Source organism: Gambusia affinis, linkage group LG18 (genome assembly GCF_019740435.1).
Source record: "Gambusia affinis linkage group LG18, SWU_Gaff_1.0, whole genome shotgun sequence".
NCBI classification, from domain to species: domain Eukaryota; kingdom Metazoa; phylum Chordata; class Actinopteri; order Cyprinodontiformes; family Poeciliidae; genus Gambusia; species Gambusia affinis.
Window position 1 is genome coordinate 15,680,169 of NC_057885.1, and position 20,427 is coordinate 15,700,595.

At 37.2% G+C, this 20,427-nt stretch overlaps 1 protein-coding gene across 6 annotated transcripts in view; it reads right to left on the bottom strand.

Moving 5' to 3' along the window:
* kcnip4a (potassium voltage-gated channel interacting protein 4a) overlaps positions 1-20,427 on the bottom strand; it is a 138,206-nt gene that overhangs the window by 46,093 nt on the left and 71,686 nt on the right. The window contains exon 1 of one of the 6 annotated variants that reach the window (XM_044096783.1): positions 11,073-11,312. The exons of the other annotated variants lie outside the window; for them this stretch is intronic. Coding sequence (XP_043952718.1) covers positions 11,073-11,130 — 58 coding nt within the window. The 5' untranslated portion in view covers positions 11,131-11,312. Of the gene's footprint in view, positions 1-11,072; positions 11,313-20,427 lie in introns of those variants that run through there. 6 annotated transcript variants of the gene reach the window in all.

Here is a 20,427-nt window from a genome sequence, read left to right on the forward strand (position 1 = left end):
ATTAGTAGTTTTGGCATGGATCTACAGTGAAGGACACAAGCCCTCATGGCCTGGATTTGAAATAGACAACAGGACATGTAAAAAAGTTAACAGTCTTCTGTTTCTTTATGCAGACCAAAAGAAAAATCTTCTGATCAATTCCAAACATATCTTGGTAGACTGTTGTTATCCAGAGGAACACAGGAAGATAATCTTTTCAAGAGACTTGAAGCATGTTTTGAATACTCTCGGCACATGAGATCCTCTCAGAAAAGAAGCCTAAACAATGTGGTCAAAATAAATTCTTCGTGTTTCCTCTGTTTCTTTGTGAAAGCCGAGTATGTGTTCAATATAGCAGACACCGAGCGTGTGTGCTCTGTGAATTAACTTTGCTGCACACGCGACTGTGTGGGAAGCTTCTCAGGAGCAAAGATTAGAAAGGTGAAAGAAAAATGTTGTAGAGGTCTGCTGAGAGGAGGTGTAGCAAGAAGGAAGCACATCCAAGTTAATAGAATTTCTTTCAATTTTTCTAACCTAAGAGACCTAAGATTTCACTTTTTTTTTTTTTTCACATTTCTTTTCAACTCTAATAAGAGAACCATAGCTCATCTCAGAGAATCTTCCTCGAAGTTCTAACATCTGTTCTCCAATCACCTCAGAACGTGGTGCAGGGTATAATCAAGGCCTTGGGCTAATGGTAATGAAAATAATCAAGGTTTTGCATGTCATCATCACACACAGTATGCTACATCAATCAGTGTATGATTGGTGATGAAGGTAATTGCCGCTGCATAGCATTGTGGTGAGCTGGTTGAAGCGGGGGAGCTTGGTTGCTCTGTGGTGTAGGTGCCAACGTCAGTAGCACCTGCAAACTGATTAGATGATAACATGAGAAAGGTTTCAGACTAAATATGAGAAGGAAGTGACTCATACTAGCAGGAAAAGCGAACTAAGATAATGAAGCGCAGACTGGCCAAGTGATTTACCTACAGAAAGTTAAAAGTCAACATTTGAAATGAGATTTAAAAAGTATGTTCATTGTTTTAATTGCAAGTATTTTGCATTTGATGGTGAGAACAAAACTCATTGGTCAGTTTATTAATTACAAGTGTTAAATTGCTGAGAACAGGAAACTGTACCGACAGGAACAAAAACTAAATATCTTCAGTCAGAGGATCTGTATTATGGTGCAACAGAAGATCCTTCCTGCCCTCAAATATCAGCATCTATTACAACTCTTTGAACAAACTTCAGTATGAATTACAACCTGTAATTTTCCTTTAAAAGTAATAACGAATTTTTTTTAACCTCTAGAACCTGACAGACCCACCGGTGGGTCCAGCTGCCATGTAACCTCGGCTCGCTTAAGGTGTAAGAGGTTAATTAAAGGGACTGAAATGCTCCACCCAACAAGAGTACTGTTAGTGATTTCATCCATCCTCATGGCCAGTTTCCCCTTTCTCTCAAACTCCATTTGGAGCACACTGTTTAGGAACTCATTGGCCAGATTCAAACTAATTTTGTTCTTTCGATAATTCATCAAATTTCTAGTGAAAGACTAAAGCTGCTCCGATTGCTCTCTTCTTTGCCCTGAACAAGGAATAAGCTGAAACTTATTAAAAATAAAACCTGGCATCCAGCCAGGTAAATCCCTCTGTTAAAAAGAAAGTGTTTTTAATAAATTCAGTTACAATCGATTGACCTTCTAGAGACAAAGCACAGGTCAGCAACCTGACACTAAAACAAATGAATGTCTTATTTTGTTTGGAGGAACTGTCAACGTAGGCTGCTGTGGAAAGTAGTCTACAAATAAAATGGTTAATTCCAAACAAATGTGACTTGAATTGTGTTAAATTCAGGCACAAGTTGGTCTGAAGACAAAACATCTTCCTAGAAAGAAAACACATCCTTATATCTGCTCCTCACAGGTAATCAAATTGAAGAAGAAGAGAAAAAAATGTGTTTTAACTCTACAGGGAAAACCGCCGACTCTTCAGTATTCTGCTGGGATCAATAAGATCTGAATAAAGTAACTTAATATTCTTCTAAATGTGCTCCGATGCTTCATTGAAATTGATTCATTTGTGCTAGGTGAGATTTAAACAGCTCCAAGTTGCACTAATCAAACATCCCACAATACAAGTAGCTCCTATCTATCAGCGTTTTGAACGCCCATTCCTGATGTTCATTCTACATACAAATCTCAGACTCAGTAGTTGCATTTTATTTGAGTTTGCTGCCATCGAGTGGAAACAACCAGAGTCTACAGTTTAAAAACCTGTTTCCGTGTGCATGTGAAGAAACACTTCACACACTCTGATATTAAAAAATAACTGATATCATTTTGACACATACTGGTACATATAAAAAAAATGAATAAAGCATAAAAGTGTACTATTACTTGCCAGACATCTCAAGGTACGACCGATTCATCACCTGGTAATTTCAAGCTTTTATTTTTCACCACCCTAGTGATTATGGCACACTGACAAATCAAAAGCAGATGTAGGTCAGGCTTCTGAAAAGTATGCACATTTTTATGAGCTCAATACTTTGTTGGGCCTCCTCTAGCCTGAATTAGTGATTCGATGAGCCATGGCATGGAGGTGACCAACCTGTGGCACTGTATTACTTTGAAAACTGCCTTCAGGTCATCCACCTTGTTGGGTCTGGTGTCCCATCTTCCTTTTGACAACAGCCCATGGATTTTCTATGGCGTTTAGGTCAGGGACATTTGCTGGCCAATCAAGAACAGGAACACTATGGTGACTGGCAGGCTGAGCAGGTGCTAAGTCCTGCAAGTCAGCATCTTGTCACAGCTTGTCAGTAGAGGGAAGCATGATAAACTCTAGTGCTATGGTAGATGGATAGATGTGTTCACAGTAGACTCCAGAGAACACACTGGACAAACAGCAGCACATGACATGGCACCCAGAGTGGAAACTGGGCAATGACGATTCTGTGCTCCTCCTTCTTTCCAGATCCTGCGATCTTGATTTTCAGATAAAAGGAAGAATTTACTTTCACCTGAAAACAGAACTCTAGAGCAACATGCAGCAGTCCAGTTCCTTTTCTCCTTAGTGTGTCGCTGTTGATGACTGCTGTCTGTTCATCTGTCAAGTCAGCAGTCTTCCCCATGATTGTGCATCCTACTGATCCAGACTGAGAGAGACCTTCTACGGCTCAGAACACCTTTGCAGGTGTTTTGAGTTAATTAGCTGATTGAGGCACCATGAGTTTCTATTAATAATCTTTTTCACAGTTTTCAAATTTTCTGGGAGAGAATTTTTGGCTTTCTATATCTGTGAGCCATAATCAGCAATATTTCAAGAAACAAAGGCTTGGACTTGGTCACTAAGACTTATAATTCTAGTTTCCCTTTCTGAGATGTCTAGCAAGAAATATGGCAATTTTAAACTGTATTTTATTTTTGGAGATGTACTAGTACTTTATTGCCAGAAGAGGTCTACCAAGTACATGGTAAATCATTTTACAGAGTATGACGTCAAGACTCCATATTGTTTTCTGGGTCCAATTTCCACAGTTCAGTCAGTATGTGGCATTTAAAGTAAGTAATTTCAGGGACAAAAAAAAAACAAAAACAAAAATAAGTTCATACATTTATTGCAGACATTTCTACAATAAAGCTTTCAATACTAAACACGAAAAAAATTAAAATTACTAGACATGAACAGACGGGCTTATTTTTTATCAAATTGAAAGTAAAGAGTCCTATTGTCTCTGTATTGCATAATACAGTCATAACATTGGTAAAATGATTTCAGCGAGTATCCTTTAGGTGTTAAAATTATTTCTTTCATTCAACTGCATCAGCAAAAAAATAAAATAAAAAAAATCACTTTTTCACACCAAGCCTTGATATGTTGGTGTTGAAGAAGTTGCATCACAGCTGCTGTCATTAAAACAGGATTAACTGTGTTATTGCATCTAACACTGAGAGTAAAATTATCTAATTGGAACTGGACTTTTCTAGCACAATTTCACAAGCTGTCTTCCTTTCATTTTTTATTTTTGTTTAAAGTTACTCAAAAACTTTTAAAACCAACCAAAATACAAATGTAGCACAGGCCACAAATCTGTTTTGCAGGAGTGATTACTTAATTATATACATTCTGCTTAGCGACTGTATAATTTGTTTTCTGAGTGCATTGCTGATAACCCTTAGCTCTCTGACACCAGCTGACTTAGAAAACTGAACTAAAACCCAAACTCTATTGGCTACTTAATGTAAAAGGTTATCATTATTTTCAATAGTGACAGTCTCAACACTACCAGAATTTTCTATCTTATTGCTTCTTCCCATGAAAATTGCTTTAACTGAGATGCCAAAGTAAGGGTTGGAGAGTTGTCTCTAGCTCAGAGTAGCATTGACATCCACCCCCAGTCAACTATGTTGTGTGCTGTCAATTAGCTGGCTAAAGGGAATACTGTCACACTTTTCCCTTCATTAAAAGTCAGACAAAGTGGATAGTTTGGAAATATATTTGCCCATGACACATGAGAGTAAGTGTGTTTGATAGTCTAATAATCAGTCAGTGTGGCAGCTTATCTGGCTGAATATGTATCAACTTGTAAGATTTGCAATAAAATATTCCTGTAAAGACATATTTACAGGAAAAATATGTCCATGTCTAACATGTCTATTAATTTGACTTTCATTTAACTGTATTACAGTTTAAACAAAGTGTACTGTTGATTTCTTTTGATTTGTGAACCTCTAGCAACACAAAGACTACAGAAAAAATATGAACATGTATGTTCATATTTAGTTACTATTATTGGTATAAGCAAGGATTTGTTTATGGTGTACTTTGGAAATCTATTTTTTTCTTTAAAAAAATGGTAAGGCAGCAAAAGTTCAAAGAAAAACTTTAAAAGAGCTTCAGAAACCGTGAATATCTATAAAAGTCTGGCTCCTTGAGGTTAAAACCAGAAAAAATGAGGCACAACTCAAGTCTTTGTAGTTGCATGTTCTTCAACTGTAGTAATGCATTCAGGCATTTTAAACTCCATCTAAATACTTACTGTGGGTAGAGCGTGTCTCCAATACACTCAGTGCTGTCTGTTTGCAGAAAGTCAATTCAAACACTTCATTTTCTGAGCATCCATCTGTAGCTGCTGAAGGGACACGCTGAATCTAAATGAAGCTAACCCTACAACTAGCACACAGAGCAATGGCAACATCTTCAGATGAACCCATTTGGACCTGACTTGCTTTTAATAAATGCTGTTCTTTTTTTAAAAAATCATAAACATTAGGGTGTTGCTAACACCAGGACTGCATCCTCAGGTGCAGTGAATGGTCTTCATGATGAGTCACTTTTCTATCTACCAATATGCAATAAATTCAGTCTGGAGGAAGGCAAGACCACTTTTATTCACCCATAGAGCTCATCTATGCTGGGTGCTCATCGCTTCTAACCGAACTATCTTCATTGTGCTTTAGAGGAATGCAGTGATAAAGGCTGCCCCAAGATATCAGAGCAATACTAAAGAAAATACTCATCTGAACATTTCTAACTCTAGAGCAACTGAGTGATTTACATGTAATCATTTTAATAACCATCACACTCGTAGAATGCATTACGTCTGTGCAATTAAAAATTAAAGTACTGATCTAAGAATCTAAAGACTGGGGTCAGGACTACAGACAAGTGATCTAATAATAACGGAAACCTCCGTACAGAAACCAAAGCAAGTTTGCATCCAAAACTTGGGGTTAGAGATGCACCAGAAGATCGCATAGGGCCTAGGATTTGTCCAATTTTGACTGGACGGAAACTTAGAACTCCAATCTTTAAGTGAATAAAGGTGGTGGTAACAACAACATTTGTAGTGGATGTTGTTACTGACAGCAAAATATTTTCTAAGTTGTTTAAATAAAGTCTAAAAGGTGAAAAGAGATGTAAAAGGAAATTGTATTTTCTGTGAAAGGTCAAGAAGTCATCCCTGATTCTCATATCAAAAATTAAAGAATCTGTAACTCAGTGGACCCTCAGTGTTTGTTTAAGCTAAGAATCACAATAAGGAGTTTTAGACCTCCCTCTAAAAATGCAGATAGTTCCCTTTAATATTTTAATATTTCAAACACTACACCAATATCAATTAATTCAAACCACTGAAAGCGTCTCTTCACTACCGTCAAACCCAACATTAACAATCTTCCTCGTTTCTGCTTTTAGGGGTCACAGCCAATGAGGACCAAGGAACATTAATGGCACTCCCTGATTGGAAACGCCTGCCAATAACATGTCAAGTAGCATTGCGTCCACGTATGAAAATAAACCACGCCTCTTCCAGAAAATATGCAACTTATTTTGCTAAATATTTTGAAGTTACTTTACACAGAGAAATCCATTAAGACTAAACCTCAAATAGTCAGTGACCCACTATGCTTTTAATGTTGTTCCCATAATTGATTTTGTTATGATTCAAGACGTCTGAATCTCCTAAAATGAGTCAAAACCAAAAGGCAGGTCAAAGTTTCACAGAGATCAGAAATCAGCCACTACATTCTGATCAGTGAATCTCTACCCCTGGTGTGTCGCTGCTTTTCTTAAATAAAATGTGAGGTTAGCAATCAAAAAGAAAACAATACGTGATGAAAGAGCTTCTTTTTAAAAGGGCAAAGATTACATGTTGCTAAAATCAATAATGTGTAATTGGTATTCCATTTAACTATTATCCTCTATTTTTGTATTTTGGTTTTCACATACAATCCCAGTGAAAAGCACTGGAGTTTATGACTGTTAATAAAAACACTTTTCCACCAGAAAAATCCGAAATTTTGAAGCAATTCCAATTGGATTTCTGAAGAGATCATTTATTTCTGTTAACATTTGGTCTGTTAAATTAGATTTCAGCCTTTGCTTCAGTGGAAAACTGTTCTTTAATAAATGGCTGCACAGCAGATCCAGCTTAGTGATTCATCCATAAATAATTAAGTAGTAAAAAACACATACCTGATATCAATAACTACTCTGTTTTTATAGGAGTCCATAGGGCAAATCTCACTGGTTAGTGGTTAATGATATGATCTGCATCAATAGACTCATATCTGCTAAGATATGAACAATATATTATCATGTAAATGCTAACTGTTCTCTCAATCCTCAATCACACCAAGGCACTTCTGAACAAGAGGAGTATTTCTGCGAACACTGTTGCACAGATGGGTTGGAAGAAAAATTAATGAGATAAATTCAAAGTGCCTTTGGCAGACAGTCCTTTTTAAATTTTACAGTCATTATTTGCCTTTGACTGAAAGACTTGGAGTCTTTTTAAGCTCCAGCAAAGCAATAATTGAATGTAACTCTAATTTATGCAGAGCTAATACGGCAAGTTCAGCTCGCTTTCTCCGTGGTTGTTACAGTGAGCAGAGGGTCAGGAACAGCTTACATAACAGACGATTGTTGTATTCCTCCAAGGTTTTTTTTTGTTGTTTTTTTGTGTAATGTTATCAGATGGGGCTGTAAGCGAACATGGGAAATTGGTGGGATGGCTACCTTTAAAGTGACAGCTGCTCTCGCCGTGGTTGGCCACCGTCTTCAACCAGTCCTGTAAACACCAGAAGGCCTAAAAGAAGAGGAGGGCCAGCAACAAGCAGCAAAACTGGACAACCCAATCACCCCTACGAGTTACCGCCATTAAAAATTAAACCGAAAAGACGACACCGAAAGTTCAGAGTTTGCTCTAAATTCAGGCAGCTGCTTCTGACTGACAACGTTTCAAAGTGGCGACGTGACTCATACTGTATTTAATGTTCTGCTGCTTCCATTTGAGCAGCTGAGTGTACCTCTCCCACTCCTACACAGATTTCAGCTCATAACAGCTCCCAACGACACAAACAGGCAAGAGATTTTAGATGATTGAAAGCACAAGGACAAGCCCATCACATTACCGGCAGGTCTCTTATCTTCGGGGCATTTCACGCACGGTGGGAACACTCACAGCTGAGCCAGAAGAGTTGGAGAAGGTTACAGTTTGAGTAGGTGCTTATTGGACTATCATTTCTCTACACAAGGATAAATGCAGCAGGAGAAAAAAAAATGATTTCAAACAAGAGCGGATAGAGAAGCTGAACTGCAAGCTTTTATAGAGTGAGTGTATTATTTGCCTTACATGGTCTGAAGCAGTATGCGACACCATTTGCAAGCATATAGACAATTTAATTTGTTCAAAGACTGACTGCAATGTCATTCTTTAATCGTGTATAGACTGGAGGTCACCAGTCAATCAAGCAACCGAAAATCAGTTACGCTTTAGTCGCTGCAGGTAGTTTTCAAGCTGATTTTGCAGTAAAAGTTTAAGCTTACACCAAAATAGTTGTACATAAATATTTAAATGGTCAGTATTTTTTTGTCAGGTAGTCACGTTAGCAATGGTGACAGAGTAAACCACCAATGAAGGCTTGCAAAGGTTTTTCAATAAACTGTACTGGGTGCACATCTATTAGAAAAATCTTCTTTTTGGAAATTATTTTTTATTAATCACCAACTACAGCACTCTCAGTTAATCCAAAATGTTAATAAACTTCAAACATGACTGCATAAACTAAAACTGAGGTTAAAAGTGAGGCAGCTAATGCATAACGATTAAGCAATAAATAAGGACGTTTTCCCACCTCACTTTCTTATTTTCATCTAAGTGAGGATTATAAACAAATCTCAATACTTTCCAATAAACATTTCAGACTACTCTTTCCAGTAACAGTGATCAGCCTCTTTCAGGGATTCTGTCAGTTTCTTCAACTTTTGACTATCAACTTTTTGTGCAGCAGCAACCACAGCCTCCCACTGTCTGTTCAGAGAGACTGTTTTATTTCACTTGAAATCTCACACTTAAAAAAAGAAAACTGTCCAGAACTTTGGAATTGGGTTCAGGTCAGATGGTGGCCTTGTTGTACATTTTTCATATTTAATATTTTTACTGGCTGGCCACACAGAGGAGTACTTGGATGCATGTGATGGAAGATTGTCCTGCATGAAGATCATTGTCTGAAATATGCAGATAGTTTGAAGAAAGTTACTTCTAAGAACCGGCAGGAGGTTTGGGATATTATTTTGAGCCCATATTCAACCCAAAAGGGTCATAAATAATACCAGCCAACATCAGTACCCCACCTCCATCTCGCTAGCATTTGATTAAGAAACTGTGCCTAAAAATAATGATATAGTCAAAATACTCAATCAAAATTAATTTGCTTAATTGTGCGTACAGGATTTTACATTTTATTAAACTGATTGGAGTGACATTTCTAAATCTTACTCAGAATTTAATTCTATTATTTGAGAGTTGAAGCATTATGTTGGCTCTAGAAATGTGGAAGTTAAAATTATTTCAGTAAAAAAAGTCATTTAATTAGTGCAGTTGTGGGAAAAAGACTATCTTCCATAACCTAACCTTCACTTCTGCTAGTGTTAGTAGTTATTGTTTAATCTTAGGACTGCTTTAGCCATGCTCAGAAAGTTACACCTTACAAATTGTATAATGTTAATGTGAAAAATATAACCACCTTTTGCCTAAGCATTAGAATTACAGGTGGCCTGTGTAAATGTCTATCAACACACTGTTTTCTAATTCTCCTGTATAAGACATATCTCTCCTGTGTGTGGATACAAGTCAGAATAACCACAACTTGCTAAAAAACTTAAATAAAAAGCTATTGGAAAAATAATCCAGCAAAATCTGATCATTTTATTAATAAAACCCCTCTGTTTAATCTGAATGACACATTCTCACTGCATTACTGTAGAACAGTAGTGTTTCTACTCGAAGTCAACAAAAACATCAGACTCTGACACCTGCCTGTACAAGTGAGAAATGATTCATTTAGTTTGCTCTGTTGGTGAAAAGATAAAAAAAGGTTCATTCTTAATCTTTTACCATCTTGTTAAAATCCTCTCTCATTGTTGAGCCTGATATTGTGGATCGTCTTGTGAGCTGAATATATCTTTACATCCTCACATTATTGTAATGCAGTTTTAGTGTTTATATAACAGTATTTTTATTTTTTAAATTGTTTTTTAATTTTAAACATATAATTAAATTTTATATTTGTATTTTAATGGGGTTTTTTATAGCCATGTCCATTTTTATTGGCTGTTACTATAAAACACTTTCATTTAATAAACCTTTATTATTTTTACCAACAGAGCAAAACAAGTTTTGAAATGGTCATCAGATATTATCTGAACTTATTTTTACATTTACAGTAATTAATTGCAAACAATGTTTTGTTTTTTTAAATTTATTTAGGGATATCATAGAAACATGAACCACCATGTTGGATGAGAAAATTCTCAATTAATCTGCTGTATCTTTTATTACAGTAGAGATAATTGTACCTCTACTGTATCCAAGCTGCAGTATATTATCTTAATGAAGTCCACTACAGGACTTTATTTCTGTATCCCATATTCCCCTTCCTAGGTCTCTATGTAATATGCTTACATAGCACATTACCGTAAGCTCAGTGATCTATTGCTTCACTGAGTTTTACAGAGGCCCTCATTCATTTTGGTCTCTGGCTCTCCAACAATCCCCCGAGTGAAATATGATTTACCGTCCTTTAAGTGTCATCTCTTCTGTCTTTCCCCACCACACCACTAAATATAACCCCTGGCAGTTATTGTCTGCCAGCTGCCCCACTAAATCTTTTATCGTTCTTTAATGAAGAACTGACTTCTATGTCTTTTGTTATGGTGACATGCCGTGATGTTGATCGGAATAATAATGCAGGGAGTAAAAACACAATACAAGCATCAGCTCTCTGGTGTGCTGCGTGTGCTCTTACTGCGAAAGCACCATTAGGCAAAGCAAATTAGAGAAAAAGTCAAGCGAGTTTGTAGAGTTCGGCCTGTGGTGTTTAGCAAAATGTAACCAATTTCAAGGTAATTTCATGCACTGCTGATGTGGCAACATGAATGTATGGGATCGTAGAGAAAAAAAAAAATTAACAGAATTTTCTGGACCAGGTGGTGACATTTTCTAATCCTAAAAACAAATAAGCTATAAAGCAAACAGAACACATCTCAAACTATTCTACATTATCCTCTTTGAATCTTGCCTACCTGTCGTCTTGCGTCTTTGTTTCGGCTGAAGAGAGAAGATGACCATTAAAGCTCCCATGATGCCCTGCAGACTTTCTCACTTACTGATCTCCAAGTCCTGCTAGCTTTCACACACTTTCACTCCCACACTTGACAGGCTTCAAAAGCTTCAGATTGAGCGGAAAAAAAGAAACAACACAGAGAGATAGATAAAGATGCTTGGAGCTTCGCATGAAAACCCAGTCCAATACACTCCAAACTTCTCCTTTATATCCACCTTGTGAGGTGGGTTGTACATCGAGGGAAAGGAGTGGGTGTAAACAAAAAAAAAAAAAAAAAGCCGTCGGTTGAGTTTTGAATTTGACGCGCACGCTCTGCAGCCTCCCTCCCTTCCCCTGTTTTTTCCCACTCTGAAGTGAGAGCTTGCCAGCTGATCTCTGCTCTGCAAATGCTACTTTGTACCAGTTGAGCATTCAGAGTACTCGAGCGCTCGGAGAGAAAGCCAGCAACGGGCACTGGTACTAGCACTCCTCTCTCGGGAAGAGAGAGTGAGGGTGAGCTCGAGCTGCAGATAGCCGTTTTCCGTATGATCTACTCTGTTTTCACCACGTCTCCTGCTGTGGACGGTGGGAGAAATCAAGCAGACTCTGAGACCCGGAGTGCATATGGCGGGACTCAACTGGAAGCAGCTTGGGTAAATATTTAAATTATCTGCAGGCAATCACTAGTGAGCCATTTCATCAACACATTAATGACAGAACAGGAGCACTCCTGTGCTCGCGGATGGTATTCAATCCACCCACTGCAGATGATATGCACCTTTGAACCCTTGAAAACAGGAATAAAACATAGTGGATGTCCCAAATTCCTGTCCCTTGCAAACACCGCACACCCTCTTTCCCTTTTCCACCTTTTTTTATGTAACAACTAGAAGCTTAGGTGTATTATATTGAGATTTTATCTGAAAAGTGTGGCCTACACATGTATTCAGCGACATGAGTCAATACTACTACCAGCTTTCCACATATAGAGACTCAAATTTTTGTCCATTATTCTTCTGCAAAACAATTTAAATTCAGTCAGATTCACCAGATGTAGTTCTAGACTTTGACTAGATCACACATATAGCATTTGACCTAAACTATTCCACTGTATATCTAGAGGTATATTTGGAGTCGTTTTCCTACTCCAATCTAAAGTCTTCCAACATTTACCTGTTTTTGGCTCCACTGATTTCCCATCAACAAGTATTAACTTTCCTACTAATAAAGACAATGTATGTCTAAAACATAATACTGCCATCACCATGTTTCACAGTGTTGGAGCACCTTCTTCCACATTTTTGTTGCGTCCGTACAAAATTATTACAAATATGACTTCTTATCTCTGTTAGCATTAGCCTTCTTGTTTCCATTTTTCCAAAAAGTCCAGATTTGTGGAATTCAGAACATATAGCAATCGTGTAAATCAGACAGTTGATTTAAGCTCGCTAAACATTCAACATCACATTGAAGAGATGAACAGAATATTAATTCACTGTCAGCATCTACAGGCTTGATTTCCTTCTTTCATCTTAAAGATATTTCCCATGTTGTCACACACCCACTGAAATGAAGAGATTACCACCTCAGTGTTGATCCTTTTTGCTGCTTATTCTGCAGAAACAGGTTGACTTTCAGAATACACTGGGGGATTACAGTGAGTGTCTACAGGTCAGAAACAAGAAGCAGCTCCCACATCTTTTCCAGTTTCAACTCTTTCCTTAGATTGCTGGGAACGAAAAAAAAAAAAAAAATAAAATAATAAAAAAGGCTGAACAGACATGAGCCTGATGTGTCACATGAAAAGGAGAAAATAGAATAAAAAATACTTCCGCTCCCAAGCCGCCCACACGCAGTTCAATTCATGAACTGTGTGACGGCGGTCCAATTCAGGAGCGGAACAACCGACAACTGCAATCAAGCACCAATTTGTGCCCACTCCATTAACCTACTTCCTGTGAACTGCAAGTGCTTCGTCTGAGCTGCAGGAAGTCTACTATATCCGTCCACAAGTCTACAGATTCTGGAAACAGCATAACGCCTTTTGAAACAAATGCAGTTTTTTCTTTGTGCAGTCACAATAGTTGCAAATCCAAAAGAGTGGATTACCACAGTGGGAAAGCAAGATGGCTACTTAAAATCTGAGGTTATGTGAGCGTTGTAGTGGAGAAAAAAAGAGAGTAATCAAAAGCCAAAACTCTCCATTTTGTCCACTCACAAGCGGACAAAATGAGTTTTCTGCACAGGGTGTCTGGACATTTCCGTAGAGATGAGGCGAGAAACTCTGACATGGGAATTTGTAGTCGTGTTGCTCAGTTACTCTGCACAGAACAGAACTTCCATAAACTGCATAAGTCAGACCAACTAAAACAAATCATTCCCTTCATTAGTTTTCCAGCCTTTTACAGTGAAGCTGCAGCCATCGTACACTGTCAAAGTTTACATCAGGCAGAGTCTTACAGTTCAGAACTGGTGGAACATAAGTGATGGAACAGACCAGGAAGGGACAAGGAGAAGCAGAGCTTCCTGAGTATTGCTGGGCTCCTGCTGTCTATATAAACATTACTAAGGATACACTTCTCCTTCTGTGTGTGCACTGCAGCAAATTCTCAAATCCAAACTGTACCTGAGAAGTTTGCAACCTCCAGAAAACCAAAGGGAACTGGAAAAAAGTTTTTCTTAAGGTTGTTTGATCTAAAAGAAGTAGAACTCCCTAGATGTTTTGGATGTTCAAGGTTATCTCTAAGGGGACCCATGGAGAGAATTGAACAACAAATACTTTCCATTTCCTTTTTTCCTCGCAGGCCAATTTTACAGACACCTCGTAACCCTGCTGCAACTTTTCAAACAGCTGTCAGGTAACCTGCACATTTCTCACAAAAAGTTTTTTTCCCCCTACAAAGCTGTTTGAGGGCCAAAATAATAATACTAAAAAACTGTTTTTCCACAGCCTGAAAACTTCCACACAGAAACAGATCTTTAAAAAGAAGGCCTTCAATTAATCTTCCATTTTGGTATATGACTGCAGTGCAGAGGGAATGTTTATATAAAAAAAAAAAAATTAAAGAAAAAGATAAACTTTTGTTTTTTCGTGCAAACAAATGACCTAATGTCAGCAGCAGTCTGATTTATAGCGCTGGGCTTTCACCTGTGCGGCAGCGAAGTAGACCTGCTGCTGCTGTGCAGAGCTGCGTAGGTGTGTGTTAGAATCATATCAGCAAACCAGCAAAATGCAAAGAACTTTGCACAGTTTTTCCACCAAACTAACCGACTGAGTTGAGTAAAGCTGTCGGATACAGGTAATGATAGCTAAAAGATGACTAGCTAATAAAACAGCACCTTAACACCTTGTTAATAAGTAGCCTGTAGGCTACTGATGTTGCCTATGTTCAGCTACGTAAATTCATTTTGCCCCCCTTGTTAAACTCGTTTGGATAATTATTCTGTGCAAATTCATCTCTGTGGTCAAAATATAGGACTTGATAAAATGCGTGAAAACATGCAAAAAGATCTGACAAAAATTCTGACAGTTTTTCTCACCTACACACAGCATGTTGTCTGTATAGCATTATATCCATTAGGAAGCTTTGCTTTGACAGTGATGCATTATGTCCCTTTGCTGTTAAAATAAAATTACTTAACTTCTATATTTGCCACTTTTGCACATGTATTTTCATAACACCAATGGTACTTACTTAAAATAAACATAGACCAACCAGAAATATGATTTATGCAAAAGATTATGTTTTTATCAAATGGAAATGCAAAGATCAACTATAGCAGTATGCTAAATTAAACAAGTGTTAAAATACTTACTTTCTGCCTGCCGTTTGCCACTTATAATGAGCCTAACATTAAGATCGTTTTTAGGGTTTTAACAAGCTGTGATTAACAAATTTCACAAATTTATTAATCACCTCTGTCTTTTGATAAATGGTGTAAGAAACAAAGACAGTTTGCCGCTTACTACGTACAATGCAGACTGCTGCATCTTATAAGTAGAGAGAATGTGTAAGCCATTTTAAATTGGCTTAAAAAACCTTGAGAGCATATGTGAAAGTATAAAGTGCATTCTGTCTTAGTTTATCTGATGTAGTAATGGCTATGGAGAAAAAAAATCTCTGCAGTTGATGGGTATTTTCAGAGCCACAACCACAATCCTGTTAATTAGAGAAATCAGGTATGTTCATAAAGTTAAAGATGAAGTTGTTAAGAAAGCTGTTAACTTATAAACATCTCCAAAACACACATTCGGTTTTGAATGGTGGTTGACATAATAATAACCGAGCTTACATGATTCCTTTTAGGCCCATTTAGACAGAGACGCCGCCACACAAAAAGCAGATATTTACAATTTCTTGCAGAGAAATACTGTAGTTCCAGCTTATATTCTCTATTAAAAATAATAAACTACATAGAATGAATCATCAGTGAAATCAGATGAGCATGGCTGCTCAAAGAGTTGCTTAATTATGTTGGAGCTGTGATGGCTTTTTATTAGACGAGACGCTCCACAAATTAGGATGTTTTAAACAGACGTCCCCTCCGAGGCTTACACAACACCAATCTACTGGTTGTAAACAATCAGAATCACTACTTGTGAGATGCAAACTGGAATAATGTTTTATAATCATGTTTTATAATCAAGATGAAGTCTGGAGAACCTCATTCTTGCTGAACACTGCAGTTCATTTAATCCCACCGAATAAATATAGAACACTGATAGAAATGTAGGCTAAATCACGGGTTTTATGGGCTTTTTTTCTTGCCGCTTCCTCCACCTGTCTGTCTGTCTTTCTGTCCTCCGTTCATCTCATGCTGTACAGCACTTCGTTAAGAGACATCCTGTTAGTCAGTAGCTCTTCATGACTCACACACAGAATGGTGAGCCATAGGTGGGCTCTTGCCCTCACTGTCATTTGAACTGCGAACAACAAAGGAAATAAAGCCCAGCCACGGCTCCTGCAAGCTTATGAGCAGCAGTTAAAGTCAGATGGAGGTTGTGAATCTGATAAGTCGAGCGGTGAGTTGAGGGTTCAGACCAAGACAGGAGATTTAACTAAAAAGTAAAAGAAAGAATAAATATGTTTTGTTTTAAATGCAGGCATGCTTATGCCCATTTAGTTTATCTTTAGACCTTTAGATGCAGAAACAGCTCAGAGTTTTCTAATAAAGAGCTGCATTGGTTTTACTGCTCTCTTTAAACCATCACACTCCAACAAAAGCAGTAATTTTTTCTTGTGGAAAATAAAAGCTGCGGATTGTGTCCGGGTTCTGCGAGGTGGAATTATCTGTTTAACCGCTTGGATGCCTTTTGAGCCGGCAACATAAATCAAGCTCTTAAAGTGGTCATATTACTCTGAACATAGCCTTCACTTAATTTCACTTTTCTCTTGTTCAAGGCAATTAAAATGAACTTTCACTGAATTTAATCCCTCAAGTAGAGATAGGTACCTAATAAAGCTCCACTTTAAATAAATCAAGCTTCTAAAATGCATATGTCCTTAAACTATATCATGAAAAAAAACCTTTCAAATGATTTACTTTTGAAAGGGTAAATCAAAAGTACCCTTTCAAATTTGGTTGAGACAAATTTTTAAAAGGTGATAAAAATAGGAAAAACTAAGTAACCAACCCTTTAGGACAAAGGATGTAATAGCATTTGTCACAAACTGTTGATCCAAGCAGTGTAAAAGTATTGACATCCCTTAAATTTTGCCACAAAGTTCAGTACATTTTATTTGTATTTTCTTGTTTACAAACACAGAGAAGCACATAATTGTGAAATAGAAAATGGCATAAGGTTTTAGAAGGTTTCCAGAAATAAAAATGGTGTAAAGTATGTATTTGTATGCACTTCTCTTTAATCTTATACCCCCTAAATAACATCCAGTGCAGCCAATTGCCTTCTAATTTGTAAACGTGTGTGCAATACCTTCTCATTATAAAATCCATTGGTTCTATAAAAGGTTTATAAGAGAAGATTCACAAACAAACATCATAATGGAGACCAAAGAACACAACAACACACTACTGTACACAACTTGTTTGACGTTTGCAACAGGTCAGGTCTGATCAACACTGAATTTTTTCCTAAAAGCAATTTCTTTGAGCAGCTAAAAGCTAACTGTGTTCATCACCTGAAGGAGGTGAGAGCTGATGAAAAGATGGATGGAGCTTCATACAGGGTGGTCCTGGAAGAAAACCTGATGGACACCGCAAAGCAGCTGAGACAACAAACTCATGATCTAACACCCTGCAATGGGTACAATGAAACAAAAACTGAATACATAAGGAGAGTTCTTACTTACTGATGTGTGACCTTGAAAAGGATTACACAAATACAGAAAATCACTTGGCAGACAGTTCAGGATAAGGAGGGCAAACAATAAAAATACTTTATTGTACTATTGTAGAATAGAGAGAAGGTGTTTCAATGTAGCGCTCACATTAAACCACTGAAAAAAATTTTGTTTCTGTCATTTCTCAGTTTTAAAAAAAATCCTCTTTTTCTAAATGATTATAGTTCAGCTACAACCGTTAATTTAACCTCTCATAAACACCAGTCTTGTTGTCCAGTAAGGGGCAGCAAAGCTGCACCAGTCTCTGAACTTCTTGCTATAATAATGATACCAGATTTCCCACCGAGGAAGATTATATTGAACCATCATTCTCCCTGCTGCCCAAACTGAAATAAGTCAAGAAATTAAACACAATTTTCAATTCTTGTATTTGGTTTCAGTATGAAATGAGAGAAAAATACATTTCCTTCAGAAGAGCAAAGTCATAGCTCTGATTCCAAATGATGCATAAACAAGAAGCAATCCTTTGACAATTAATGTTATTTTTTATTTTAAAATTCTCTGCAGATTTTCTGTGACCAAATAATAAACAACTAACACAACTAGTCTTATCTATCTACATAAAACCTAAAGCATTTCTTTTTTCTAAACTCCATTCAAGTCACATAGAGTAAAGCCCTGGTTTGACAATTAAAAGCAGATCTTTGATGAAGGCCTTTAGTTCCTGCAACCAAAACAAAAAACAGACTAAATGTAGCCTTAACTGAACAAAAGATCATTTCAAACAATATTTTATACATATTATTTTGTCTTATGTAACAATGTATAGCTCTGGCTACTACTACCACTAAACTACTGCTGTATTCCGAACAGAAGAGGGCGCCAACGACTTTCAAACAGTCTCCAGAGCTCCTGTGCGTGCTCCGTCTGGATGGAGTCAATTCTTTGGTGGTTCACTGCAAAGTAAAGAGCTCCAAAGTTATCCTGCTAAAAGCCTACTTGCTGTGATAACATTTCCCCCCCATATAAACAGCACGTAGATGAAAATCACACTGCCTTCAAACAAACACACATCACTTGCAGCACGGATTTTACAACCAAGATTAGAAGCCCTTGACAAAAGGAACAATGTAAATAACAGAGAGCAGACATCCCTCGTTTTTTTTCTTTTTCTTAATTTTCCATGACGTCGACACACAGCTTGCGAAAGGTGCGCTGTTAGGTGTCAGAAACAAACTATAAATCTTTTTTTTTTTTTTCCCCCCACCAGAATTCTGTGTCAGCTCTGGATGAGAGAACAAATGTACCACAAAGACACGACATGATGACCAACTCTGTCTGATGGCTGCAGAGGGAAAGCTCTCTGGAACAATCAGTACTTTCCAGCTACACTCTCCTGAAACTATCTGAGAACTGCAAGCAAAGCCAGAGAAAATAAGATTGAGGAAAATATAAGAAAATGTAAAGCTTTCTATTGTTTTTGTGGGAGATTATACAGGTTGAACTGAAAGAAGGAAGAAATACAAGTCAAAAAGACTATTTTTCATGAGCTATAAGGAAACAAGATGGGCACTGTAGTCCAAGCAGCAACTGTTCTGTTCTACATATTTTTATTAGGGACTGATGGGAATAACAATAATATTTCCAGGTTATAAAACTCTGCTTGGTAACAGAAGCTTTCTAAACACATAAAAATTACAGTAAAGATGGGTTTTAAAACGTAGTACAGATCATATACTGAGTGGTGAAAGAAGAAGAAAAAAAAAAAAGAAAACCACAGAATGCAGCAATAAAAATGGCTAAATTTGCATGCTCAGCAGTTTTATGCCTCCATTGTGGCACAACCGTTCCTCTACTGTCTACAACCTATTCATCTGTAAAGTGACTTGGCTGTGTTGCTGCGAATTCTGCCCCATATGGTCCTAATCAGTGGCCATCAGGCCTCATGATGAGCCCTGCATTCACCTGTTATAACTTCAGACAAATGCTCTCTGGGAACAAAGGTTATTTCTCCTCTGTTGATGGAGCTAGATTAAAATGCTAATTTTCAAACCCCACAGCTCTGCTACTTATTAAAATGTGTTTTATGAATCACAATAAATCACCAAATGTTGAAATCATTTCAGCAAACAAAACACTTCTTGTCCAGAGGTATATTATATGTGCATGTGATTTTTCTTCATTATCATCTTTCATTCACAACTGCTAATTGTGAAGAAAAAATATGCACAAAAAAAAAGAAAAAAAAGAAAAAAGCCAAGATTGGCACTATATGTTTTTGTTTTTATTGCTTTTGGATCACTAGTTAACTTTTCTACCGTCTTGAGAGATTTTGTGGTAGATATGCACTCAGATAATTTATCTTTCTATTTTTTTTTTTTTTAATGGAGTAAGAATTCAGCAGATAACAGGAAGGTTAGGTGCTTTAAATTCCCATCTGTCATGGAGTGTTGTGAAATGCTGTGAGTTTTCTGGAGATCTCAGAAACAGTCTACCACCTACACAGACTGAAAATCAGAAACAACAGAGCTGCTTATGAAGAAAATGGTTTTCTTTCTGTAACCTACTAAAAGCTTTTGTGCTTATTGTAATTACATTTTTGGCTCTGTTGCTGTTCACCCTTATAAATATGTAGGAGTTTTGATCGCTCACCTTCAGAAACATTGCTTTTACATCTTTATACATAAGGCCTACTCTCAGTTTAATCTTTCTGTCCATGTTATCATTTTACTATGAAACATGCTGGTCATTATTCACTTGTTGCTTTATGTTATATTTGGACTCTGTGAACTTGGTTAAAGAGATTCTGTCCACTCAGCACCTTCAGCATTTGCCATGATAACTGGAAAATGTCAGAGCTTATTACATTGAGTGCTTCTAAATCAAAACCAAGATTCTTTGAGGCCAATTCCAAACATGTAATGATTTCAAACACACTGCTTGTAATTTTTTATTTATTTGTCCTTGTTCAAGAGGGTAATTTTTGTAATTGTATTTGATAATTGCTGCTCCCTGTCGCGGCTAGATCTTCCT